The sequence below is a fragment of the Orbicella franksi genome, chromosome 13 (assembly GCF_964199315.1).
Source record: "Orbicella franksi chromosome 13, jaOrbFran1.1, whole genome shotgun sequence".
Lineage (NCBI taxonomy): Eukaryota > Metazoa > Cnidaria > Anthozoa > Scleractinia > Merulinidae > Orbicella > Orbicella franksi.
This window is the reverse complement of record NC_138157.1, coordinates 22,162,811-22,190,098: the sequence shown is the minus strand read 5'-3', so window position 1 is coordinate 22,190,098 and position 27,288 is coordinate 22,162,811. Positions and strand designations below refer to the sequence as shown.

Sequence of the window (27,288 nt, the reverse complement as noted above, 5' to 3'; positions counted from 1 at the left end):
AACTAGGTTCAGAACGACCTTAAATTTTTGAAAATTTAACGTGGCTTTTAACCCTATCTACAGAATTTTTTAAACTTTCCCAAAAGTTGCGTCTTACCATGCTTATCAAAACTGATAACATAAAAAAAATCACCATGCCGTTTTTGAATTATAAGCCCCTAAAGCTGTAATTAAGGGTGTTTTTAGGAGGTCATACTGTTGCTATGGCGACCTATTGTGTCACGAAAATGATAACATTGTAGCAAAGAGTGGTTATAAGAGGGTGGTAAAGGGGGGTATAGATCACGTTTCACGGAAAATAAAGCAGCCCTTTCACAATTCACGAAAAATACAACATTGGCATTTCACGCTTCACGGAAAATAAAAGAGATCGTTTTGGAAAATCACGGTTCACGGCGACTATGGGAATCACGATTCACGAGGAAAAAAATGGCTATTTCACATTTCACAGGAAATAAAAATGGCCGATCACGGGTCACGAAAATACCCTTTACCACCTTCTTATAACGACCCATCAAAATCTAAGTGTTGGAAACTGTTTTGAGCCACTTTAGATAGGGTAATCATTCATGGCTTTGAGCGCGCAAGTGTTATGTTTTGAATGCTGTTTTTGCATTCGCTTTCACACCCAGTCTTCTCAAACTTATTACATGTAATAACCAATGATTATTATATGGCTGTGTCTCACAAGGACTGGGAACTACCGAATTTACGAATTTGATTGGCTGAAATCGATATTGAAAGCGGTCTAGATTTTCCCACCTAGACCGGCATCTGGACCGGTTACATTTTGCGGTGAAAAACTTGCTAACTAAAATGCAAAAGTGTTGACTATTTTCTTTTAACAATATTTATCTATGGAGGTGCCAAAAAGCCTGATGAGAAAAAAAAGTAAAGAGGACGAGCAAACTTTGGCAGAATTCAGTTCGGCTCATCGCCGTTCGCAAGCAAAATGTCAGCTAGTACAAACCAGTTACACTAACCGAATTAAATTGTTATTGTTTGCCATATAATAAACAACTCATTAATCGAGCTTAGTCGGTCTGTATGGGAGAATCTCGACCTCGATCGTGTGTACAGACCTCACTGCGTTCGGTCTGTACTCACGACCTCGGTCAAGATTCTTCCAAACAGACCTCCTACTCGGTTAATAAGAGCTAATTTTAAAAATAGTGTTTTGCTATCATCCATGTTAAAATTTTGGAATTTTGGGCCTTAGTCTTGAATTATCAATGCCCAAACAAATGTGTTTTTTGCTGTTTTTATGGATACAAATTTTAAACGAGAAAAAAGTAGGGTTTGTAAAGGCAGTTTAATCCTAGTCTTACAGATTTCCCTGAAAAACGAACTTCGACTAAGGTAAAATATTTACTACCAATCTGCCAAATTTTACAGTATTTCGCTGTCAGTTTTCCTTATTGTGCTCATGTTGACGTCATAAAATATCCAAAAACACTGACGTTTTCTTTGGAGCCCGCGCAGATTACTTGAGCTTTCGTCCTCAGCGCGCGTGCGATAGGGAGTAACCTTAAAATCCAGCAATTGATGTCAAGCCGAGGTTCGAGCCCTAGGGTAGTCAACGCGCTTCGCTTTCTTTCTTCTCGCACCGTTATTTCCGGTTAGCATCGGCATAAATAAAATTCACGCTCAGATATCTTTTCGGGCCCGGAAAGGCATTTTTTTTTAGTTCCCGGGACTTACGAGAAACGGGCCCCTGTACAGAACTCGAAAAAGCTCTGGAAACACTCGCCCGCGACTCGTGTTCCCACAGCATTTCTCGTTCTCCCAAACTTCCACTCGTGTTTCTATAACTCGATAGAAACACGGTACATGTTTTCTATTTCTTAAATATTAACGCATCAGACAACTTTGCCCCGGATATTTGAAATTATTAAATTCTCAACCTCGGATAATGCAATCCTAGCTTTCTGATTGGTTCACTGGATCTCGGTTACCAGCCATTATACCTGCGTTTAACCTTATATGGAAATGAAAGCGACAAATGTCGCTCGGCATGAGCTTTTTCGCGTGAAGCGAAGTTTCGTCGACAAAGAAAATGGATGAAAAAAAGCACATTTGGTGAGCTATCTACACAGGAAATACAGGGAATTATGGACAATGCCGTCCCAGTAACAACAAAAAAGCCACAAAGCTCGAGATAAGAATATTTAACGGCACGTATACGTTAAGTTTCCCTTAAAGTTGCAAAATTAAAATATGACCGGCGAGACTTTACGCATTCATGAAGATTATGTGACAAAAACAAATTTTACCTGAACAGAATGGCTTCCTAGTCCTGGTAGTACCAAATTTTCGAAACCGATATAAGAAATGTCAAAAGAAGAACTGAATGTTCAGTTGAAGTGTTTTTACTCGTCTGCGAGGAAGAAAGATGACACGTAAATTGCAAAAGTTCATTGATAAAATCCATTAAAGCCGCCAGTTGATCATTTCCTTCGCACGCCGCCGTACAACAAACCGTTTTCCATTATCTCTGACCAGGCAAATAAGTTATTAGAGCATATGCATTTGTAAAAGGCCGCAGGAAAACAGGCATAATTGCCGGCGTAGTCCATAAGAAACCAGTTTCCAATGAGCAGATGAGGAAACTGTTCGAGTAAGCAAGCTCGGATCAGCCGAGAGCAAGAATCCCGCACAGCTACAGAGGACAATCTAGTTTCATCTCAGTCTCTTTTTTGGCCGACGACGACGAGAGAATCAACGACAGCTAGCGCCAACAATTCTGTCCTTGCGAAAAACACCTCAAGGAGTTGAGTGTTTTGAGCTGAACCGAAGTAAGCCCGGTTCTTTCCCAGCCACGAAAAACCACCAGGTGGCCTCGGAGATTCTGAAGATGAATCTGACGCTAAAATAGTTTCTGTCCTTGACTCTAAAACTGACCAACAATGAACTCCACACATACAGCTCGAAATGCCAAGGCTTTCAAAGAAGGGAATCCTGAGAGAGATCTTGTCGAGAGTAATTTTGGCACAACGTCTGTGTCACATGGCGACCAAAGTTTTCCGCTGCATTATTACAATGGGAATGTGCAAGTGCACAATTATTTGGCTCTTCTCTATGACTCGAACTTGAACGCTTTTAAAACTTTCTGACCAAGGTTATATCTCCTTCATTTGATAGACGTTTCTTGAATTTTACTTGATTGCAATTTCATTCAGCAAATTCGCTTGCTTCGCTCTCAAATTTTTCATTCAACTAATTTTACAAACGGCGCGCATGTCATGCGATTTCCCACTTGTTGTTGTTTTTGTCACGTCGACTTCCGATCGTTTTGTAAAATTAAAATCCAATAAAATTAAGCTATATTTCCAAGAATACAAAAGCACCAAATTTAATAAAACAATTATTCCATTCGCGCTTGTTGGATATGAGATTGGTTATAGCCAACTCGGCCCTACGGGCCTCGTTGGCTATTTACCATCTCATATCCAACGCGCGCTCATGGAATAATTGTTAAGTAGATTGACGAGTCGCTCCACATGTCTCGCGTGTGACACGTGACCTAAATAAGCGAGCGAGAAACGTGCCCAGCACAACGAGCAGTGGGTCGTGTGTTCATACACGGAATAAGCAAGCGGGAAAATTTTAGAACGTCCAATAACCAAGGTCAACTTTCAAAGTTGGTCTTGTTGGTAGAGTTAAAAAAATAGACTTTGATGTAATTTTTTGTCTTTTTGGTCGATTGCGTGCTGCTCTGCACGAATTCAAGGATAACATTTTTGCGTTACCCTTCACGTGTTTATTTTCGACCAATCATTTTTAACAGATTGGATTAGTCTCACATCCTTCAAAAGCGCCAAAACTCTCCTAGCTTTAAACAGTTGCAGGCTCTACGACGTGGTAAGAGTGGTTTTATTTCTCTTTTGAGCTTGTGCAGTGAAATATTTCTTTGAATAACATTACGCTAAAGGTTTAGGTCGTCATATTTCTTGTCGTATTTCAGACGTCCAATCTGCAGTGGTCCTAGGAAATGGCTTCCAAACTCCCAGCAAACGTCTCGGTGATATACGGAAAGTTTGAAGACTTGTCTGCTAAGGTGCAAGACTTCGTTGCAGACAAAGTCAAACTGTGCACACCGGAAAACATCCATGTTTGTGATGGATCGAAAGAAGAGAATGAGGCACTTATAAAACAGCTAGTAGATGGTGGAATTGCCACCCCACTTAAAAAACACGACAATTGGTAAGTCTTATGTTTAGCATCGTCGAGGCCCATCATTTATATTATAAATTTTGGGGAGTAATTTGGAGCTTCCACGATTGGTTTTCCGCTAGGTGTAGTCACTCGATAAAAATCAATATCGAAAATCAATCGCCGATTGCTATCGATTGATTGTTATATAATAACCCAAGTTATTCTTGCATTTTGATTGGTTCTCGCCTATGATCTATTAGAGGACAGACGCACGATTGACGTCATCATTACAATGGTTTTCCCTTTGCGTTTTTAAATGGCAGAAAGTTTTGAGAATTTAGATAATATTTTACATGACTGGGCAAAAGATAAAATGTCTTGTTGAGGCATTGAACAGGTACGAGAAGAAGGAAGAAGAAAGAAAAAGCCGTTTCTATCTTAGAAAATGACTCAGAAAAAATACTCAAGCAGTCTCAGTTGGTAGTTGACTGAGACCAAACTAAGCGCAAAATTGGTCTTGAAATTATTTCAAGGTAAGAAACCATTGCTTTGTCTTGAATTTAACAAAGCCAATAAGCAGAATGTTTGTGACATTGGGTTATTCCAGAAAAAATACCCCCCCCCCGACGGATCGCAAGCATTTTTGAGCCCCCCTTCTGACTGGATTTCCCAGACCGCTAGAGCCCCCCTCCCACCCGGATTTCCAAGCTCAAGGACCCCCCCTCCTGTGCGGATTTCCATTTTTTTTTTTAAAGGCCCTAACTGGAAACAACAGGCAATAGAAAAGACGTAACATTTCAGCCAAAAGATCCCTGTTTATTATAATTTTAAAAGCTTGGCGAATATTGCGAATTTTGCGGGTTTAAATTTCAACACTTTTAAATCAGAATATTCAAATGATCGTGTTTAATGTTTGAGTGATCTCACACTCTCCTCTAAAATGCCATTTGCCTTTTTCTGTACCACAACAAATGTACAAGATAAGACATTCGTAAGTCTTCAAAATTATGTAAATGAAAGAAAAATTACAGCAAAAAAGTCCTTAGACTGTTCACAGTTCCCTATTTTTCCATGAGATCGTAGATGTCGATCGTTGAGTTCGATGGGCCGCCATCTTGGTCTCTTGATGCGAGCGAAACTGGGAAGAGTACAAAATGCCCGTGGGTGGTGACGGTGAGGTTAATAGCGTGGGGGTGACGGGGCGGAAAAATAGGGAGACTGTAACAGCTTCCCTCTTTCTGGTGTTCGCTGCATTAGTTGCTCCAGCAACGGCAACACCTGATTGGTCGAAAGGACAATAGAGTTCATCAGAGCGTAGCAGAGCGTTGACAACTTCAGTGACAGAAAGTGACATTCATCACTTCACGGCGCAGGCCAAAATGGCATCGATTTCAGGAGAATTTCTCGAGAATGTTTTGATTTTGATCATCTGTCTACTTCTTGTCTTGGAGGATTGGTGTTAAAGCGCCAGCAAAAGGAGACCGTTTCTCATTCACTCGAAGGTAAAGATGTTTTGGTGGTTCTTCCAACTGGTTTTGGCAAGAGTTTAATATATCAAAGTTTCGTTTTGGCGAAGGAAATGGCTGAAAGTTCTGTTGGTTGTTCTTATTTCCGACTGAAATTTTACAATTAATGCCACAAAGACGGCACACGTCTGAATAATTGGAATTCTCTGCAGGCTTTGCCGCTTTTTTTGGAGTCAGAGAAGAGTTCTTCCGTCCTGCATTCATTCGACTCAACTTAGTAAACCTTTAAAATGTTTCGAAATTCACAACACAGTAACATGTATTCATATCATCATCCCTGATTTGACAGGTTTTTTCTCAGGAGAGGAGATTGTTAATTGATTTGATTAACGAAGGTGCCAAACTGGCGGCTGCGCCCCTTGAACATGAGACAGAGTGAAGCTGTTACAGTCTCCCTATTTTTTCCGCCAGCCGTGCCCTCCACCACCCCTACCCACAGGCATTTTGTACTCTCTCCAGTTTCACTCACATCAAGAGACTAAGATGGCAGCCTGTCGAGCTCAATGATCGACATCTACGATCTCATGGAAAAAGAGGGGACTGAACAGTCTAAAAAGTCCTTAAGGCGATTATAAATAAAAACTATAATTTCAGTTTTCAGTGACAAGATGGCCTACATTGGTACGTGTTTACAAGATCGAGTCCCCGTTGTTAGGACTGTTAGTGTGACATTTAAGAAAGCTTTTCGAACTAGACTAATTTGAAGTGTCCCCGTTACCTTTATGGGTCTGTAGGTCAACTAGAACTCTTGCCTTTCTTTGAAGCATTCAAATTTTTATGCAAAATGCCCACGTCCTGGCTTCCATAAACGTGTCTTTTACCATATCGATTGTAAGGCATGGAAAAAAAAGTGGAAGTAGCCTAGACAAAACTGTTTAAAACTCTTGTAGATCCGACGAGGAATCGTCAATGTGAAATAATTAAAGAACTTAATATTGGGGTATATCGTGGCATTTACCATGAGCATAATTTTGGACAACCTGGATTCCACAAGAAAACTAATTGTTTCGGCGGATCTAATTATTTTGCATGGCGGTATCATATCCACGATTTTACGCTTACACATTGTAAGAGGTAAGAAAGAAATTATATGCAAATTGTGCATACGCATGTTAGCCAGCAAAATGAGATCTTGGGTTGCCTGAATAAAACAGAAAAGTACAACTGACTCCCAGCCTAATCATCTTTTCTTGGCATTTTTGGGGATGTTACAAAGCACAGGTGCAGGTGGCCTGGGTACTGTAAAAATGTTCGAGGCATTGCGTGCTCAGTCGACGGTGTTTTATTCGGTCGTAAAGCTGTTATCCATTTATCATGCTGGTTCTTCATGATTAACAGGACCTCTGAAGGTAAACTTAAAGTATATGAGGCAAGAACACTATAAACTGAAAGACTACAAGACTTTCCATTGCAAAGTTCTTTTTTCAAGTGGTTAAAATATATCAATCAAGCTTAAAATTAAAAAAGACCCCCGAGGAAGAATTTTTATGTTCAGATCCCCCCCTCCTGCCCGGATTTCCCAAGCCATCAACCCCCAGTCCCGTGAGAATTTCCAGTTTGCCATCCATTGGGGGTGTGTGTATTTTTTCTGGAATAACCCATTAATTTATTTAGAGAATTCTCAGTCTCAAAATACTTGTTGATACAGATTGGTGTCAGGAATGAAACATGAAAACATGATTTCGTACAATCAATTAAAATAAACATATAACCTTGCTTTCGAACGCGAATGTTCCAGTCCCTTTCAGGGCACAGCAGCGAGCAAAGTATAGCCCACTATGGCTCACGGCCAACTGTACTGCAGCTATAAGGTGTCTCAGACACTATATCAAACTGATTTGAGAATCACCAACCACAGAGGACACAAATTTCCACCGTCACTAATGCTACTTTCATTCAAAACTTGAATTGAATGGCCTCCAGTGTTGACCACAACTGCAAGTTGATTCTGAGCGTATTTTTCAACTCCTGCAATATTCAAGGCAACCTCCAAGTTTTTCGGCTCACAGAGCTGATCTGATTACAAAAACTGCCTTGACTTTTCCAGCATTTTCTATAAGATTTGCAGATTCTGCAGCTCAATTCTGCTTTTGTTGTAAGTTTTCATTCCACGAGAAGTGACTTTCAAGTCGAGCTTGACAGTGGCGTGATTTTCCTGGACCAAACACAATTCTTTGCTATGCATAGCATCCAATGAGATTACCAATGATTTCCAATGGATTACGTCAAATGGCTTCTTTTTCGTGTTTGCCAAAGTGGGCAAAGGCCGGCTTTCAAGTTATGTTGAAAGATTTTGAAATAGAAAGCTTTTTCTGTAGTAGTTTGTTTCTTTATTATATAAAACAAATAGATTCCATGTTGCCGTACGTCTGTTCAGTAATAGATCACAGAGGACATCAAAATGGGGTAAGAACATCAGTGACATGCTTGGCTATCGTCTCGTGTGCCACTTGTTTGTTCTTACTACATTTTGACATCATCTGTGATCTATTACTGAACAGCATGGCAACATGGAATCTATTTGTTAATTTTGCAATAACTGTCTAATTTCTTATGTGCTGATTGGCTTATTTTTAGTGCAGAGTGCACTATTGGAATGGTTTGGGGGTCGACGTCGCTAAAGCACTATGGCAATAAGGCGCTGTGGCAATATGGCACTATGGCCATAAGGTGTAAACTTTAATGTTTGTTTAATTAATTAATTTCAATTAATCAATTAGGCTCACATCAAGGGGGGGTTAGGATAGACAAATTTGGCTAACACACACATGACATTGAATTGGGTGTTTACATTGTGTGAAAATGAGGCCCCCTTAACATTTTCCTTATTATTGCAGCCGCTTGTATTTGTTGTGTTAATCATGTACGTTGCTGTAGTTTTTTATTCAATAAAGAATAGAAATGGTCAAAATCCTTGAGGAATTTTCCAAAATTTGGCTTAACAAACATGGTCTTTGTAGCTCGAGCAAGGCGGAAAAAAGAATGCTGGAGAGAAAAGCTATAAGTTCTCTCAGGAAGGGTATGTTTATGATGTTTACGTGTCAGCAGTTGGAGGATTTCCATGTCAAGACATGTTGCTAAGGATCTCTAAGAAAAATTGAGGAGCCTCATTTTAGTTGTAATCTTCAGGGACAGTGATGGCAGGGCAGATGTTTTTAATTAAAGCACGCTCTTCGTGTAAGGGAGGAAGAGGTGGACATTGCAGTCACGTATTTGCGTTATTGTTCCAGTTGAATGATTATTCATGTTTTAATATCAGAGACATCCCGAGTGATGCAATCTTTACAAGACTACCCCAGTCTTGGTATATTTCGAGAGCAGTTTCTCTGTTTTAATGACACTTGATTCTCTCGTTGCAGTATGGCAGCAAATCTGCATTTTTCTGTCTAGATTAGGCGACAGAAATTGTAAAATATTCATGAATTCACCATGACTGCTAAATCCAGTGAGAAGTGTAATAAATTTGCTCTCTTTCATTGGGCTGTGCATTCGGAAAGAAGTTACGATACAGAAAAATTATGTAGCCAGGGAATTCTAAGATGTTCATCTAATTAACTACAGATTTCATCCTCAAGATGTTTGTGCCTTTTCGAGAAATAATGTCTTCACCAGTCCTGGTCGAGACCAACGTGACACATTCTTCTTCAGATTCTGCCCAATCCGTTGCTTCATTTTCTTTTCTGCTTTGATTCATCTTTTCTGAAGCGTACCTCTTCACCGCTTGGACCTTCTCCTGCTTATCTTTATCCCACGAAAAAAAAGGAACTGCATCAGCCTTCAATCGATTTTACGAGAGTACAGATTAATGAAATCTTCTGATGTAAAGTGTTCGCGGCAGCACTGACGTTAAAATATCGTGGATCTCTTTTCATTTTCACGATCCAAACAGAGAGAAAACTTACAATTTAACGGAAACCCGTGAAATGACAGATCTTTTCTGTTAGTGGAGCTGTTCTGATAGTCTTCAGTGCAACAAAACCGCAGAATCATGGCTTATTTTTCTCTAAATGTCAATACGAATGCACTTGTTTTGGTTCTTGTTGTACCCAATTTAAGTCACGTGACACCCGTGCATGAGTTAGCCGAATGTGTCTATGGGGTAGGTACTTGTGAGCACCACATAAAATTGGTGGTGCATAGACCTACCTTACTTCGTTGATCTCTTTAAAAAGCTATATATTTGTTTCAGAAAGCCCCTTGCTCTCCTTGTGGAACTTTTCTCTTTAGAACAAAACCAATATTTGCTGTAAATGCATGTGCAGATTAATGAGCGTTAGTGTCAACTACATATCAGGTGGAAGATACATTTCATACAAGATCACACACTAACGTTGAGCGCTTTTCCTTGTGGTAGAACCCTAATAAATCATACGCAGCATTCTAGCATTGTTAGCACAATACAAGGATGCTACTGTGACTGCGTATCTTTTGGAATTACGCCTAATTTGGTTCAAGAAATATCATCTGTTGTTTCCAAACTGCACCAGTGTGTTTATTTCATCTTTTAATTGTCTCCATCAAAGAGGCCAAAATGTTCATACCCGAAGCCGAAACTCTCCCGAGTAAGCGGCATTAAAACTTGTCAAATTGAATAAAAAACCCAGGAAACTGCTCAAATATTGCTGCAGACTCTGTGGCACCTACTAAAAGCAAAATTTTATCAGTCTCTGAGGAGACTCGTACACCTATGAAGGATATAATCTCCTTCAAGTAGCATTGTTTACTTTCAATACGTCTCGTTGAAACACTCCTCAGTTGTATTACTCGATATCAGTGTCAGCACTCCAAGCTCACTTTTTCAGAAGGTTGCCTTTTGGCAACCTTCAATTGTAAAATGGTCACCATAAAAAAAAATTTTGGTCGCCAAAAAAAAAGGTAACATCCAAGGGCGGACACTTTGTGTATGTTATGTACATGAATGTCTACTACACTGAGCGACATGTTTGCAACACTTTCCTTTGCTGAATTGTTACGTTTACTCGCTTGCCAATTAAAAGATTGTAATAACGGACAAGACAAAGAGAAGGAAGAGACTCCGATGGCTGGTAGCAGAAATGATTTATTACAAAGCTGCTGAGACCTGGTAACAAATGGCCAGTGGCTCGTAAAACCTTTCAAATCGATCAAATTGGCCATTTTGAGCTGCAAAGACGACCAAGTAAACAATTGAGGTAGATTTATGCTTATTTGGACTTGGCTTGATTGATCCTATTTCCATACATTCCTTTATATTTCCGTAACATATAATCAGTCACACCGCTGCATCAAAGTGCTGTACTACGTCAAATGAAATTTACCTTAAATCATCTTCATCCATCTTCTGGCTTTATACAAGAGACAATTACTATAAACTACAATAACCCTGTATGGATTTACCAAGTTTTGTTTTTGCGTGACACTTTTCATCGCAATGAGTGACTGGGGTCAGCGTTGACCAGTAATGGTGACCAAAGAAACCACCTTTCTTGGTTTATCCTGTTTATATCCCATATTTCGTGAAAATAAAAAGACAGCTCAATTTTGCCATTTTTTTTTAGCAATCACTGTTGAAGGAAAAAACCCTTTCAGATTGCCTCATTTTATCTCTTTCATTCAAGAGGCTAAAAACATCATTCACGTAATCATTGATGCGTGACAACTGCACTTTGAGTCAGCACTGAATTTTTCTTTCCTATGGGAAAATTAGACATCCTCACTTTTTTTTCCAGAAGACCATGCCCCAAAACTTATATGAAATACACAAAAGAAGACAGAAACGCTCTCAAATAAAGTTATTTTTATTATAAACACATTGAAAATCCTGTAGCATTCAATCCCTCCGAGAGAGTCGAAACAAGGCATGGATTTCGCTGCCAACAGATCAACCGGGGCGGCAAATCGTCTGCGGTCACTGAAGTGTCTCAACAGAGAACTGTCTCTGCCAGCTTTTGTTGGGGTGGATGTAAGTTCTGTTCCTCAGCAGGGTACAGGAGGTATAGGTTGGCTTCTTCCTAGTTTACGCTAATTTTGGGTTTACGCATTCATATCGAGTAGCGGAACGGTGAGAAAGAGAAAGACCAGTGATACTGTCGTTTTTACTTTTGATAATTCAACCAAACATCGATTAATTTTCTAAGTAAGTTTTTTTTATAATCTTTTGGTCGCCAATTGGCGACTTTCATAAAAATTTTAGTCGCCAAATATTTTTTTCACTCATCATGGCGACCAAAATGGTCGCAGCTTGGAGCATTGAGTGTGTATTTTAAATTTAAGTGGTTATATTGTTAACGCCAAAGGTGTCAACAAAATGTGCTGTTCTGTGACAATTTGATAATTAGATTAGTTCCTGTTTATCGGTCAAAAGAGAATTTGCGTTTTAAATAAAGCAAATTGTTCCTCTTCCATTCCTTCATCCAACATTCAACTTCTTCCATTTATCTCCAGCTGTGAAAAGAATACTAGCACATCTTCAGTGTGTTTTTGAGAAAACAAGAGTTTTAGGTTACATACCTTTGCAAGGAAAACAAGAGTATCAAGTTGCAAACATTTTCGTGAAGAGGAAAATTGTCACGTTCGCTACTTAAATGTATTATTTAATCTAAAATGAGCAAAAATCAACGTAAAACACTACAGTAAAATTCGAGAGCTGTCTTGACAAACGGTAATTAATTGTAAGTTATTCTTGGACTGTGAATGAAAACACACACATCAAACACACACACTGCTAAGATTATGTCTCATCAGAATCCCTAGCTGACTAGCAAGGTCAGTACAAACCAGGAGTGAATAGCAGGGGTTATACAGGAACTGTGTCATGAGTACTGCTATACATTACACTCTGCACTATCTGAGATTGTCTCACTAGTTGTCATAAATAAGAGTACAGATGGATAAAATTTAATCTATTCAAGCTTTCAAGTTCAGCTTTCAGCTGTCAAATTGTCAACTTTCTAACCAATGAGATTTTATGGACTTTTTTTAAGTAGCCAATCAAAAAGCCAGAAAAGCTAGTGACAATGTTCAGGTCATTTTGAATAAAATCCACTTACCTTTGTTTACAGCAAGTTTACGGCATCATTGCTGCTCATTTATTCCCAGGTCAGTTTTATATGCGTCTGTCCTCTTATTGATGATAAATTTTGTCATAGCATTGTCAAAGTTTACTGCAGAACCACTCGCCTGGTGGTTCCACAGCCACATTGACAATGTTATGACGCAATTTATCATCAATAAGAGGACAGATGCATATAAAACTGATGTCAATTTGTTAAATGTTTAAAACTAGCAAAGAAAGATTTTACGACCAAACTTTTTTTATAAGTTGTTTCTGTTCTTGTTTTTTTGTTGGTGATTGTAAAAGATACACAAGCTATGAGACCAGTACAGACAAGTTTTGTCAAACATTTTTATCAGTGTAACTTGTGAAAGGACAAAAATAATTTCTCATAACAATCGATGAATCAATTGATATCACTTATTATTGGGAATCAGTAACAATTGAACTCACAATTTTTTCGTTCATCGATTTTCATTGATTGCTATCGGTGGTCAATGTCAGTCAGTGATTGACATCGATTGACTACCAATATGTTTAAGAAACAAAAAGTTTTGTCAAACTTCACAGACGTCTTGCAGTCTCATTTTCTTTAGCAGTTATCTCAATTTTGTACAAGAAGTAGTAGTAGTAGTGGTAGTTTATTAAAACTCTTGTACCAATTTGACTATAACACAAAACTTCCTCAGCATTCAGGGGTTTCAAAATGTTTTGAAGTAGGCATCTGCAGTGGGAAGAGTAGACTGCTGTGGCCGCAAGGCCCCTCATTGTAGGGGCCTGGGGGCATGACCCCTCGCCCAGAAAATGTTGAAATTTACCATGTAGAGCATTTTCATTGTCACACAATAAAAAATAAAATCAAAAACCATTCAGTGGATAAGGTGAAGAAATTGTGATATTACAGAAGATAAATAAAGAAGGCAGTTCTCCAAGTTTAAGGTGTGTGCATTGTCCCAAAGTTGAGATATTCGTCGAAATGTTCTGTGTAAATTTACAGAGCCTAGTATGGAGCTGCCATGTTAGTGCTCCTCTGTGGTACACCAATATGGTGGCCGGAAAATAGTGTTAACATCTGGAACTTACTTTGGTTATCTGGGACAGTGATTATCTGCACTGAACAAATAAACATTTAAGTACCGGTAAGCACTTTTCCAAATACAACAACATCTTAAATGGCTAAAAATCACAAGATAAAGACGTATTTTTCGACAAATGGGATCAAAGCTTTATGTTACACACCACCATAACTTCGAAATTCAAAATGCGCTGGTTTCCAAACAAAGGTCACTATTGAGCTGGAAAGTTGTAAACAGATATAACTTTAGTACCTCTCATGCCTGATGAGGATAAAAACTTTGGTGGCTCTTTAGTTTTGGATTTAAGAATTTGATGACTAAATATTTTGATAACAATTTTGAAAAAATTAAAAGAGTAAATTTAAGGCAAATGGGTAATCAAGTGTTGAGATGAAAACTTGATGAAAATTACAAAGTGTTTGAGATGAAAACTTGATGAAAATTACAAAAAACGTTTTATAAGAAGCAAATCCTGATTTTTTTTTCTGCGCTGTACATCGTAACCAAACAAACTTGTTTGATTAACCTTATCATAACTGTTAAGAGTTCAGTGAGTGCTGTTACCTCCAGAACTTTTGATTCAGAAAAAAAAACCCTTGCACGCCTTGCGTGCCTATGTTTTTACAGTAAGAAACTACTTGAGATAAAGTCCTCTGTTTCAAGAAATGCTGGTTGAGGGAAACTAGCTATGTTCAAATCATACTTTCTGTCGTATTTATTCAATTAAGCGCCCAACCTTGAATAAGTGCCCACCTCAAATAAGTGCCCACCCTGAAGGTAGAAAAAGTTAATAAGCGCCAGCCTCGAATAAGCGCCCACCCCAACCACCCCACCCCCAAAAAGTACTTTTTAAGTGCCCCCCCCCCCAAAAAAAAGAATTATGATAATAAAGTGCACAAGAGGAATACAGGTATTGATTATTACGGTATTTCTTTAATGGCTTACAATCTCTAGTTTCATTGTCTGAAAATTTTATGATGTTGATTAAGAGTTATGATAGCTAAAGAGACTTCTGCGAAGACCAAACAATGAGTTGCTAGTCCTGGGCATAAACTGAACAACAAACAGTTACAATTTATATGCTTTAATATTTTGTCATGTTTTGTTCTTATTTATTGTTTTGTTACAAAGTAAACTTTTTACTTACTGAAAATGGTGAAAATTTAATAAGTGCCCAGCCTCAAATAAGCGCCCACCCTGAAAGTCCAAAATTTAAATGAGCGCCCTGGGCGCTTAATCGAATAAATACAGCATTTTCTTTTCTTATTCAGTTACGTGGTGCGTACTGATCCACATGATGTGGCACGCGTGGAATCCAAAACATATATTTGCACAGAGAACAAACATGAATCAATTCCACGCGCTAAAGAGGGTGTGAAAGGCCAGCTTGGTAACTGGATGAGTGTCAGTGACATGAATCACCAACTTGGGGAAAAATATCCAGGCTGCATGAAAGGTAAGTATTGATATTTAACAAAAATTGTTAAATATAGTGTCTAATTATTTGATTATGACGTAGACATAAAGAGGGTACGATCTAATTGTTTTATGAGCATTCTGACTAAGTTTCCTTCAAATGAAGATTTCCAAACATTTCTCTACATATTAATTAGCATTAAACCTGACATTTGGCAAAATAATGTGTAGATTGAATGGTTGTTCAAAACTTCCAGCTTTTTACATGTGCTTACCAGTTATTCTTAGTTTAACAATTTTGAGGTGTTACAGTTTTATGCAAGAGTTTCATAGAAAGGATTTTCTAATTTAAAGTGCTTATTTGCAGGTTAATAAACTGAAAATGAGTACTTTTCAGATGGTAACTGGTAAAGTTTACCACCTAAAAATCACTTGGAATTCTTGAATTCTTTTCGATCCATAAAGTGACTTCATTAAAGACTCTCTTTTGAACGGCATGCATTGTGTGCCTTGGCTCAAATTTTGCATGATACGGAAACCTTCTTTCGAAGTGTTTTGTAGTAGCTGTTTCGATCTGGGATAATCTGAGTGATCTAACTTCATTTCTGCACAGATATCATTCTTCATCAACAGTTTCAATGTTGCTCTTGGATAAGGCGATTACTTTAGGAGAACAATTATTGGTAGTAAATTGTCTGTTACATATTGAAGAAGCTAAACAAAGGCTGGCACAATGTGATTTGTGAAGAACCCCGGTGGAAGGTTTTGACCATAAAAGCTCGTAAGAGAATTATCTGAGAAAATCTGTCAGGGATTGGTGGAGAAATAGTAGAGAAGATGTACTTGGATATGGGAAAGGGAAAAATACTCCCTTCTGCTGGAGTGATTGACAGAGAATTGATTTTATTTTCCATTGTATTGGTGTCATTGTCCGACCGTTGTCACCGCTAGCCTTAAGAAAAGTCTATCGCATCGGTTGTAGATTCATCCAATTTTAGGTTCAGTTCCGCAAGATTTCTTGAAATTATCTTACCAACAAAAAGTTCTCAATGAAAGTTTCTCTGCTGCATTTTATTCTCAGAGAAGAAAACCCTTATTACTAAAAGAGCAAACTGAAAACGTTTTAGTATCCATACATGACTGGTTATCAATAATAACTCCATAGGGATTCCAAAGTGTGGTATGAAACTGCCAAAAGAAAAAAAAATTAAGCACTAGTCATTACTCTTATTCTACATTATGACTAAGATAGCACTCTAAGCAAAATAAGAAGCTAAACAATGGCTGGCACGATGTGATTTGCGAAGAACCCCTGTGGTGGATGCAAATTTAGCCCCCCTGAAGATTTTTGAGGGGCTGTGGCCTCGCTTTTATTTTATCAGCCTTGCTTTAATGCAAGTACTCACGTGGAAACAGAAGACTTTTCCAACAAGCAGATAGAGTGAAATCGGATCAATTGCAAAGTTCTAGCTACTCTTGGTAAGGAAACTCGTCAGTGGAGAAGACCAGTCCATTGACGAAAAGAAGAACCCAGAATTAATGCAGACTGAATTGAGGTTTTGTGGGACAACCAGCCAGTCTTGACACAAAAAGTGTTTCTTGATTGATCGCATGCATGCTGGTTTGTAGTTATGATTCTAGGCTGTGCAGACACAAACGTGGCCTGTTTTGTGAGGATGTGAAATGGAGCATTTTTGTTACATGACTAGGACAATTATTCATGTGTTTATGATCGCGACTTTGAAATGCCTTGGCTTTAGGATTTTAACCGTGGACAGCTTTATTTCATTTGCTGTATTTTGATTACATTTGTTCATTAGTTCCAGTGTGGCAAATGATTCAGTCTGTGTTTGGTCGAATATTGTTTGGAATCAGTGGAGAAGTACTTTGAGGCCTAGGTCTATAATAGTAAGCCTTAACCAAGGAACAACAATGTAAATGCAGTCTATTTTTATTCATCAGCGGAAATACTCGGATCAGTCGCATGGAGTTTGTTTATGACTGAACAAGCACGCGATTGCAAATGTTGGCTAATATTTTTGCTTCCAACAATTTAGAATAATGTATGTAAAATATATACTTTTCCAAATTTGCTTTTAATGCCTTAACTTTACCAGTAAATGTGAAAATTTTTATCACAAAATTTGAAGGAAAATGTAAATATTTTAGCTCTTACTATTAAACTTGTGAGTCCCCGAAAACTGGCGCTGTCACACAATGTGTCAACAAATCATAGTTTATTGTCTAAAAAGAGACCTCTACTTGCCAACCAGAAAACCACATGAAAATACTGGCATGGATTTTGTCATTATGTTATATCTGTCTATAAAACGTCGGTTGCTGATTTAAAAAAAAATATCGATTTTAGCAATAGGAGATGAAAGTCAGCTAATGAAATCATTTAAGGTATTACAGTAAAGGCGTATAATGTGCTCCCATGATCCTTGATTACTGTCTGCTAGTTATTATACCTGTTTTTACCAGTAAATTATATGCAAGTCTACCAAATGCCTAAATCCTTTCGATTTTTTTGATGCTTTCTTCAGTGACTGAATCAAAACAAAAACAAATGATCACAATGCATGCCATTCAACAGAGAATCTTTTAGTAGACTGGTAACAAGTAATGGTGGCCTTGTCCATGCAACAGCATGTTCTTTGAACTTGTTAGCTTCCCAAGTGCTTTTCAAAGAAAGAAATTTTCTTCCAAATGTAATGCAATTACATACAAAACAGATAAAGTCTTTTTTCTTGTGAAAGACCTACCTACATGTAGTAGCATTTGGTAAGGAAGGATTTTTGAACTGCTTAAGATTGATACTTGAATCGGTATTGAAAAAATCCACTGTCCAACCCCCCTCCCCTCTGGAACTTCCTGGGCCTTTGACCCCTACCCCAGCAGAAAATTTCCAATTCCCATTGTGGTGGAGGTATGGATATTTTCTGGAACTGCGCACTTTTTGTTTGGCTTTACAGCCAGAGGATTGAAACACAAAATAACACAGAATAAAACACTTGTTAAAGATGAATATATTTTGAGATGAGCTTGATCAAGCAGGCAGTGCAGATGAAGCCTACAAGTCAGACTTTGATAAGAGGACTGTTAGGAATTTTCCCACATTTCCTAAGAAACGTTTGGTTTAATTTGACATCATGCGGATATCAATGTGATGGTCTATTTTGGTCTTTGAATTGTGCTTATGATGAGCAATAATTGGGGACAGGATAATAAGTAAAGTTATTTTTGTTTCATGTATTGTGGGATTGACAAAAGTGTGCTAAAAAAATTTCAGAGTACTGCAAACTTAATGGATAACCAAGAAAAAAGGCACTTGAATCTTTCAACCAAGTTCTTGTTTGAGCAATGGAACAACATTGTCAAGAAGAGTGAAGAAGCCTTGTGGTCTGCAGGGTTTTCATATTCAGATATGAAACATTATCTTTGAAAAGAAATGTTCAGTATTGCTTGTGTAGCAGGCCTCTTATTTCTTAGCAAAATGTTTTTTTTTTCATTAGGAGGTTAAAAAAAATATCCACAGTCTACCTCAGGCAGGATCTTCATCCAAACACCCCTTAAGCTTCAGAAATTCCAAAATGCTCCACCCCCCTTTACCTCCTGAATTTCTGTCATCACTCAAAACACGCTCAGGAATTTGTGCTGTTTCTTTACAACTGGTTTGTTTAATTAGTAATTAAGTTAATTTTACAGTTCAAAACAAACCTTGTTGTTGTCCCTCTCTATCTAAACACCTTTATTAAATGGAGATTTATTGTTCACTCCCTCCAAAAAATGTGCATATTTGGTAGTTTTCAGCTCAGTGAATGAGTAATGCAAAGACCTGATTGAGTGACTGTTTGGCTTCCTTGAAAAGGAAAACAAATTTGAAATGTTTATTTTTTTACCTGAAAAACTGTTAAGACATGTGAAAGTAATTCCAGCCTATGGACCTCCCTCTCTCCTTCAAAATTCTGAGATGCCCATAGCATACAGGTTCGGATATTTTCTGGAATTCCCAATCATTATTTCTATTAAAAATACCACTTGAAAATTTCATTGTATAATTTTGTAGGTCGCACCATGTATGTGATGGCATTCAGTATGGGTCCTGTGGGATCACCTGTATCCAAGATTGGTATCCAGGTTACTGACTCTGCTTATGTTGTTTGCTGTATGCGAATCATGACACGCATGGGTGCTCATGTTCTGAAGGTCCTTGGTGACGGTGATTTTGTGAGGTGTCTTCACTCAGTTGGCGTGCCTAAACCTGAACCACCATCTCAGTACAAATGGCCATGTAATCCAGATAAGACCGTCATCTCTCATTTTCCTCATGATCGCGAGATTAAGTCATTTGGAAGTGGTTATGGAGGAAACTCTCTATTGGGAAAGAAGTGTTTTGCTCTAAGGATTGCTAGCACTATTGGTCGTGATGAAGGATGGCTGGCAGAGCACATGCTGGTATGTTTAGTAATATTAATACAATTCTGTCCATAGACCTGTCTTTCTGACTTGAGACAAATTAGTAAACATTTTAGTGAGGGATAACCCTCTCTGTTCTTGAAGTTAATCTCAAAACTTAAAATATATGCTTTGTTTTGTGTTAAACTTTTTCCTGCTTTTTTTAAATACAAAAGCGTGTTGTTTCTTAGTGTGACTTTCACCATTTTTTGCATTGCGATGTAATTGTGACAGTGAGGTTTCTAGAGGGAAATTGCTCCCTTGCAACCCATCTAGTCACTTACTATGAGGAAAACTTTGATTGCAATTTAATTAATTAATTAATCAGTCAATCAATTACTTAATTAGAGGGAGTTACTTCACGGATTGTATAATTTCCAAGGATTTTGAATTATTCATATTAGTACATTAATAATAGCTAAATATTATTAGTAAAAATTGATAATAAGCCATGAACATAAACTTAAAAGGGAAATAGTTTCAGAAACAATTCAAGGAGTATCACCTTCCAGGTTTGTTTCTACCTCTCTGACACACACATATTCAACTTTTCAGTCCCTTGCTTGGCCTAGTTTGTTTATTCTACTAACTAGTTGGGAAATGATAATTATTGGTAGTGATTGTGATAAGTTGTAATTTCAGTAACTTTCCTTTTTATTTTTTCAGATCATGGGCCTCACAAATCCCAGGGGAGAGAAGAAGTACATAACTGCAGCTTTCCCAAGTGCTTGTGGTAAAACAAATCTTGCCATGATAACTCCAACAATGCCAGGGTGGAAAGTTGAGTGTGTTGGTGATGACATTGCTTGGATGTGGTTTGATGAAGAAGGTCAACTGAGAGCCATAAACCCAGAGAGTGGCTTCTTTGGAGTTGCGCCAGGATCATCTTATTTGACCAATCCTATTGCAATGAAGACCTTCCAGAAGGACACAGTTTTCACTAATGTGGCAGAAACTAGTGATGGCGACTTTTGGTGGGAAGGTACACTTAATTATGGCTAGTGAAAATGTGTGACCTAATATGGTGGTTATTTTTTCAGTAAAATGTAAACATGTTTTCTTGGTTGCAGTTAGAGATGGAAATATAACCCAAAGGAATTTTCAAAACATATACTATATTGTACTACACTACTGACAGTAACCCTAAGGGGTACTCAGGTATAATGACAGAGAGACTGGAAGCACTATTTGGGGTATAAATTTGCAATTTAAGGACTTTTGATGAGTTCCATTTTCTAGACTTGAGTTTCTTTGACTGAAATGTTTTGTTATGGACTCTTAAACTTGTATGTAGGCCCTAGCAAAGTTTAACTTCTTTTTGATCTTTACTTCAGGTTTAGACCTGCCAGAAGATGTGAGCATCACTAGTTGGCTTGGGGAGAAAAACTGGAAGCCTGGCAACACCAAGGCAGCACATCCTAACTCAAGATTCTGTGCCCCTAGTGACCATTGTCCAATCATGGACAAGGACTGGGAGAATCCTAAAGGCGTACCTATCAGTGCAATATTGTTTGGTGGCCGACGCCCTCAGGGAGTTCCTTTGGTCTATCAGTCCTTTAACTGGCAGCATGGAGTGTTCGTTGCCTCATCTATGTCGTCAGAGGCCACAGCTGCTGCAGAACACAAGTCTAAAACAGTCATGAGAGATCCTTTTGCCATGAGGCCCTTCTTTGGTTACAATTTTGGCAAGTACATGGAGCACTGGTTGAGCATGGAAAAGGACAACCGCAAAATGCCTAAGATTTTTCACGTGAATTGGTTCCGTACCAATGAAGAAGGTCATTTTATATGGCCAGGTGAGTTCATTCTCATATCAAAAAACTCTAGGGTTAAATGCAGCTGCAAAACGTGTGAAAGATACTCTATAGTAGTACCTACTTTTGTCTTTTCAGTGCTACTGCTTTGAGATTATTGGGTGGTATCTCATGGTTAGTGTGCTCGACTTCGGATCGAGCGGTCCGGGTTCGAGCCCTGGCCAGGGAAATTGTGTTGTATTATTGGGCAAGACACTTAACTCTCACAGTGCGTCTCTCCACCCAGGTGTATAAATGGGTACCAGCAAAATTGATGCTGGGGGTAACCCTGCCATGGACTAGTATCCCATCCAGGGGGGAGTAGAAATACTCCTGGTCGCTTCATGCTACAGAAACCGGGATAAGCTCCAGCGTGATGGGCCACGTGGCTAGTATGCAGTCTTAACCTACCTATTTAAGTAATGATGTTGTAGGTGTATGCTACAGAGACTTTTTTCCAGTTGAGCTATCTATAACGGTATTTTTCTCCCTTGTAAACTTTACAGGCAAACTCTGAATGTTTCGATAAAGGAATAATCTTTGGGGAAATGTAGGCTCAATGGGGGCACTCGCTTGTTAGAAGGAGCCGTTACACTCAAATGACTAACTGTACAACTCAACTGTTGTTCCAACAACAGTTTATTTAACGCTGTGTTTTAATCGAAAAAGGCGTCATCTTGCTTCTCAGTTCGATCCGAAACCTGTTCGTTAACTCGAAGCGAGTTATGAATGTTTGGTTTTCCACTCCTACGAAGAAGTTAAGGTGCTATTTGGGAAACTGATCGAAATGTGTAGCACGGCAAACAGATTATCACACAACTAAGTAATTTCAGGAATTTTAGTTGGTAAAATAATTCTTTTACAGTAGCATTGTTTGGACGGCTTTGACCCTTTCATGTCAACTGCACAAGCATTTGATCTATCATCGTGCGTGCTCTATCTAACGTGTTTTCAATTTGTTATTGGCAGGATTTGGAGAGAACTGTCGTGTTCTAGAATGGGTCTTAAGGCGTTGTGACGACGAAGATGTGGCAAATGTGAGTCCAATTGGGTACATCCCTAAACCTGACACCATCAACATTGACGGGCTCGGTGAAGTAGACATGGAGAAGTTGTTTGAAATCCCAAAAGACTACTGGCTGGAGGAATGCGAGTACCTGCGCAAGTACTATGAGGAGCAACTTGGTGAGGACCTGCCTCAAGCCGTGCGGGATGAGTTGAACGCTCTGGAGGAACGTCTAAAGGCCGCTTAGACCGGATACTCCTCACAACTTCCTATAAAAAGAAAGAACGACCTAACAAATAGTAATTATTGAAGTTTCAAGGATAATGCGATTAAGAGTCTGTTTGATTTTTACTGCGTAGTCCATGAAACAATGTTCTTGAAACTGTAACACTCCAGCTTTAGAAGTTAGTGTGAAGAAACCTTTGGAGCCAGTTAGAAGCTAAGTGCAGTGCAATAGCTTTAAAGAGTATGCACTGACAGTAATCATATTAGAAACACTTGTTGATTAAATGACTTTAAACTCTCTAATGTGCTTTTGATCTTTTCACGCAGTTACTAAACACTGTTCCAAGTTGTGGTTGATTCCTTTCGACTTCGCTGCACAAAGTACATACCTGAAATTGAACTAGTGTGGGGTGCATATTGGAGAAACATAGGTCATTCAAGTTCGTTGTTAAGTTCGTTCGTTGTTTTTTTGCTAGTTTATGGACAGAGCCGCAGGCAGGCTCAGTAAACAAAAATATTCCCCAATACGGACCAAACAAGCTCTTTCAACGAAAGAACTTATCATCACAGAGCTTCTCGAAAAACGCACGCGCAAAAGTTAAGCATTGATTTACTGGTCTTTCAACTCAATTTGTCCTCCAATTTAAGGGCCGTAGGCATATGCGCCTTATGTCGAATTGTAGGTTATATTTTACTTTGTTCTCTATGAATTGCCAGAAAAAAGCTCGAAACAAGTTTCTCTTCCACAACAAAGCAAAGAAGTTTGTCTCACTTCAAGTTTTGAAAGCAATTGTTTTGTCTTCCTCTTCAAAAAAACGGTAATATGTTGGCTGCAGATCAACGGGCGACCTCAAAGATGCTTTTTGTCTCGCATCCTCGTGACCAAAGTCACGTGAAAACGAGGTCATGATATCCGTAAATTCCTGCGTAAGACATTCCTCCAGCTGTGTAACCATTCTTTGCGTTCCTAATATAAAGCCCCGACCAGATGATGGCAACATTTTAACGCAACGTCTCGCAACATGGTTGGGCACAAGATGTTGCGCGTGTGTTTGGCCACAATGTTGCGTTGAAATATTGCGATCGTTTGGTCGGGGCTGAAGATTCCTGTAAAGATAGATAGGTAGATAGAAATGGTTAGGGCAACTTACGGGTTAATCAATTTTGGCTTCAAAAGGCAGGTGTAAAACTGACAATGAATTGACGGCGTTTAGTGCTATTGACTTTAGAAATACGAGTTTCATCCACGCCGTACGGATTCAAGACCATCCATTCAGTCAGTCAGTCAGTCAGTCAGTCAGTCAGTCAGTCAGTCAGTCTGTCTGTCTGTCTGTCTGTCTGTCAGTCAGGCAGTCTGTCTTAGATTCATCGTTGCTCCCTAACGTAACATTTTTAATTAATTATAACATAACTTATCTTTTAAAATTTAATTTCCTTCAAGAATTTTGGTATTGTTTGAAAGCCTTTAGAGTCCTCTTTTATTGGTATGAAGATCGTCGAATTTGCTTTTCGTCGGACTGAGTAAGAGGCGAAATGAATAAAAAATGTTACATAAGGATTTCGTAGGCTTCTTCGTCAACAAGACGTTTCATGTCAAAGAATTAGCTTATTACACTTGGAACGGAGAACACAGACGCCATGCTTACTTCATTCCCGTACCGTACAAGACCTTGAGCGACAAAGACAAACGAACTGCGGATTTTGTGAGAAGGAAGATACACGGATTTACCTATCAACCCTGTCGCGCCAAACACGTGCGACACCCTGATGTCTTAGAACCACTGATATATACGCAATGTACAAAGGATGCAGTAATGGCGAGAGAACCGTGGTGGGATACAAGGGAGGACACGTGGAGAAAGATTTGTTAATGAAATTCTAAGAAAAACACTTCTTAGATTAATTTATTAGAGAAGTTAAACAAAATAGGCCCTGAACTTACATTTTAAACCATGTTAGTTAAACAGGAGTTACGATTATACTACCAACTTAAGAATTCTCTGCGGGCGCACATACCTAGCACAACTTAATTAAGACGTGTTCTTTACAGAATTAAAATCAAAATCTTTTTAAGCAGAACTTTAAACTTTTCTTCAAATCGAGATATATGGTAGAAAACCTTGTGTAATTTAAATTCATGCATTAAAAAGTGGGCTCAGCGTGCTCGTATAAGAAAACGAGTATTTATTTCGCTGTCGAGCTTAGCTTGAGGGGAATTTCTTACGTTTTGAACGCGCACACGCTCATGTGCGCGCGCTAATGACGCGAAAACCGTGCGCAGTAGGGATGCGCAATGCAATACTGAGGAATCACCTCACCACAACAAGTTAACTAGTCACGCGGTAAAAGAGTGTTAAAAATTATCAACAGACCAGAACTTCTCAGTTTTCATTGACGCACGATGAAAATGGTTACACAAAGGTGAGCAATATATCTCTTACTATTGAAAACTGGATCATTGGATAATGCAATTCAAGAGTTTTCGTTGCCTTAGCCATCATGGCTATTATTGGCAACAGAAGCATATCACCCACGCTTCTGTGGCAATTACATCATGGACATTTTTATTTTTATTCTTCTTACTTTTCTATATCATGGTTATTATTGGCAATTATATGGGCGTTTGTATTTTTATTCTTCTTACTTATATCTTACTTACCATACATATCTTCTTACTTATTCTTATCTATATTTTTGGGGCGTTTTCCGTAATACAATTATTCCATTCGCGCTTGTTGGGTATAAAATAGTCAACTCAGTGCTACGCGCTTCGCTATCTATCTATCCCCTCACACCCAACTGACACTCGTGGAATAATTGCTCCAATAATTGGAGCAATAAGTGCAATAGTGCAATTACAATCTCCTCGATTGTGATTTGTTTAAAAATCTCCTATTTTCCACTAATTCACTTGCCAAGTTGTTATCGGACAACTACTACGATGAATTCGATAGCGTTGATCCTAGCAGTATGCAGAATTTTCTTTGTCCCACGCTCGTGTCATGTTGATTAATTCACCTTCACATTTCATTACCGAGCTTAAAATTCACCATCTTTATTAACTTATCACTACTCACGATGAATTCGATAGCGTTGATCCTAGCAGTATGCAGGACACCTGTCATATATCAACTCAGTTTAATGACCTTGCTCTCCATGAGTTCTCGTAGCTCAGTGGATAGAGCGCCCGCCCGGTGTTCGGGAGGTCATGGGTTCGATTCCTGTCGGGGACTCAGAATTTTTTCTTTGTCCCACGCTCGTGTCATGTTGATTAATTCACTTTCACATTGTTATCGGACAGTTTGTTATTGGACAGTTTGTTATCGGACAGTTCAATTGGCCAATCACATTCAAAGTTGTACTTTAAATCAACCAATCACATTTAAAGTTGTAGTTACGTGCGTGCGTGCGTGCGTGCGCGCGCTTGCTTTTTTGTTTTTGGCGCCTAATTGCCGGGAGGAGGCGCGGTGGCCTTAGAATGTTATCATCTCCTTTGTAGGAATTTTAATGCAAATTTTCCCTTTATTTCATAACTTGGCTATTCTACTTTCTCGGAAATTGTAATTTTTATGATTAATTGGTAATAAGACTTCGTATCGTCCAATTCGGTCTGTAATCATACTCGCGGTCGTCCGATTTTGTTATCACTCTTATGATAACAGACCGAATTGGACTCCATTCAGTCCTATTACCATTACTAATTGAAATAACCGCTCCCTCCTCTACAGAGGCTCCAAGGAGGTGGAGGTGGGGAGAATCCGCTGAGCCATGTGGAGAACCAAGCGCGAGACTTGTTTGTGAGAGTATCGGCCCGGGGCTCAGAGATAGAGATCAAGGGCCCATATCCTCTCAGCGCGATCCCCAGCAAGCTTTATTAGGGAGTTTAAGTAACCACGACGGCGACGCCGAGGACAACGTCGGTTGAAAAATAACTTTATATTTTACCTACGAATCTCGCGATACTCAAAAACCATTTACTTTGTTTATTACTGACAAAACTTTCACAAAACTGAATCTGGGACGCAGCGATAAACTTGAAATAAAATTTTAAAAAATTAGCCGTCGTGGTTCACGTTCTTCAGACAACGTAGAATTTGATCATTTCACGTTGTTGTTTTGTCGAGGACGGTAAAGAAATGTACCAAGAATTATAACGCACGTGCACAGCCATTGTTATCCTCATTAAACCTGTAAGACGAGGATTTTGAGCTCGGCTTAAATAAACCGAGGAAGCGCAATAAGACGCGAAACCACTCGTATAAATGGTATCGCGGTTTGTTTGCGGCTTACGTAAGACGCGAACTCACACTGCGCAAGGGCAAGTTTTTCCCGCGCTCGCGCGACAGCTCGCGCAATTCCGCGATTTCTATGACAACCAACACAAAAGCGAGGCATTAGTCATGAAGAAGTAGTGAACCATTTATACGAGCACTTCGCGCCTTATATAAGCCGGGCTCCTATAAATGGTCCAGTTCGCATCTTAAGTAAGCCGCGGATTATTTTTCCTGTATAAATGACCCTATTCTCTTAGTAATCAGAGAGGGCTTCTTGCTTCTGGCTTCTTGCTGACTTAGTAACCTCAGAATAATGACGATATCGC

The 27,288-nt window shown here is 38.9% G+C and overlaps 1 protein-coding gene across 2 annotated transcripts; it reads left to right on the top strand.

The window, feature by feature from the left end:
• The first annotated feature begins 3,780 nt into the window (after window positions 1-3,780).
• Window positions 3,781-22,991, top strand: LOC145465866 (phosphoenolpyruvate carboxykinase [GTP], mitochondrial-like). Of its 2 annotated transcripts, none has more exons than XM_081449626.1 (7): window positions 3,781-3,861; window positions 3,980-4,203; window positions 15,062-15,246; window positions 19,276-19,664; window positions 20,331-20,646; window positions 20,999-21,460; window positions 22,427-22,991. In XM_081449626.1, the coding sequence occupies exons 2-7, from the start codon at window positions 3,992-3,994 to the stop codon at window positions 22,708-22,710; spliced, it is 1,848 nt and encodes a 615-aa protein (XP_081305752.1). In that variant the 5' UTR covers window positions 3,781-3,861; window positions 3,980-3,991; the 3' UTR covers window positions 22,711-22,991. The 2 variants fall into 2 exon arrangements, with proteins under 2 accessions (XP_081305752.1, XP_081305751.1); XM_081449625.1 differs by having other exon boundaries at window positions 3,965-4,203.
• The last annotated feature ends 4,297 nt before the right edge of the window (window positions 22,992-27,288 follow it).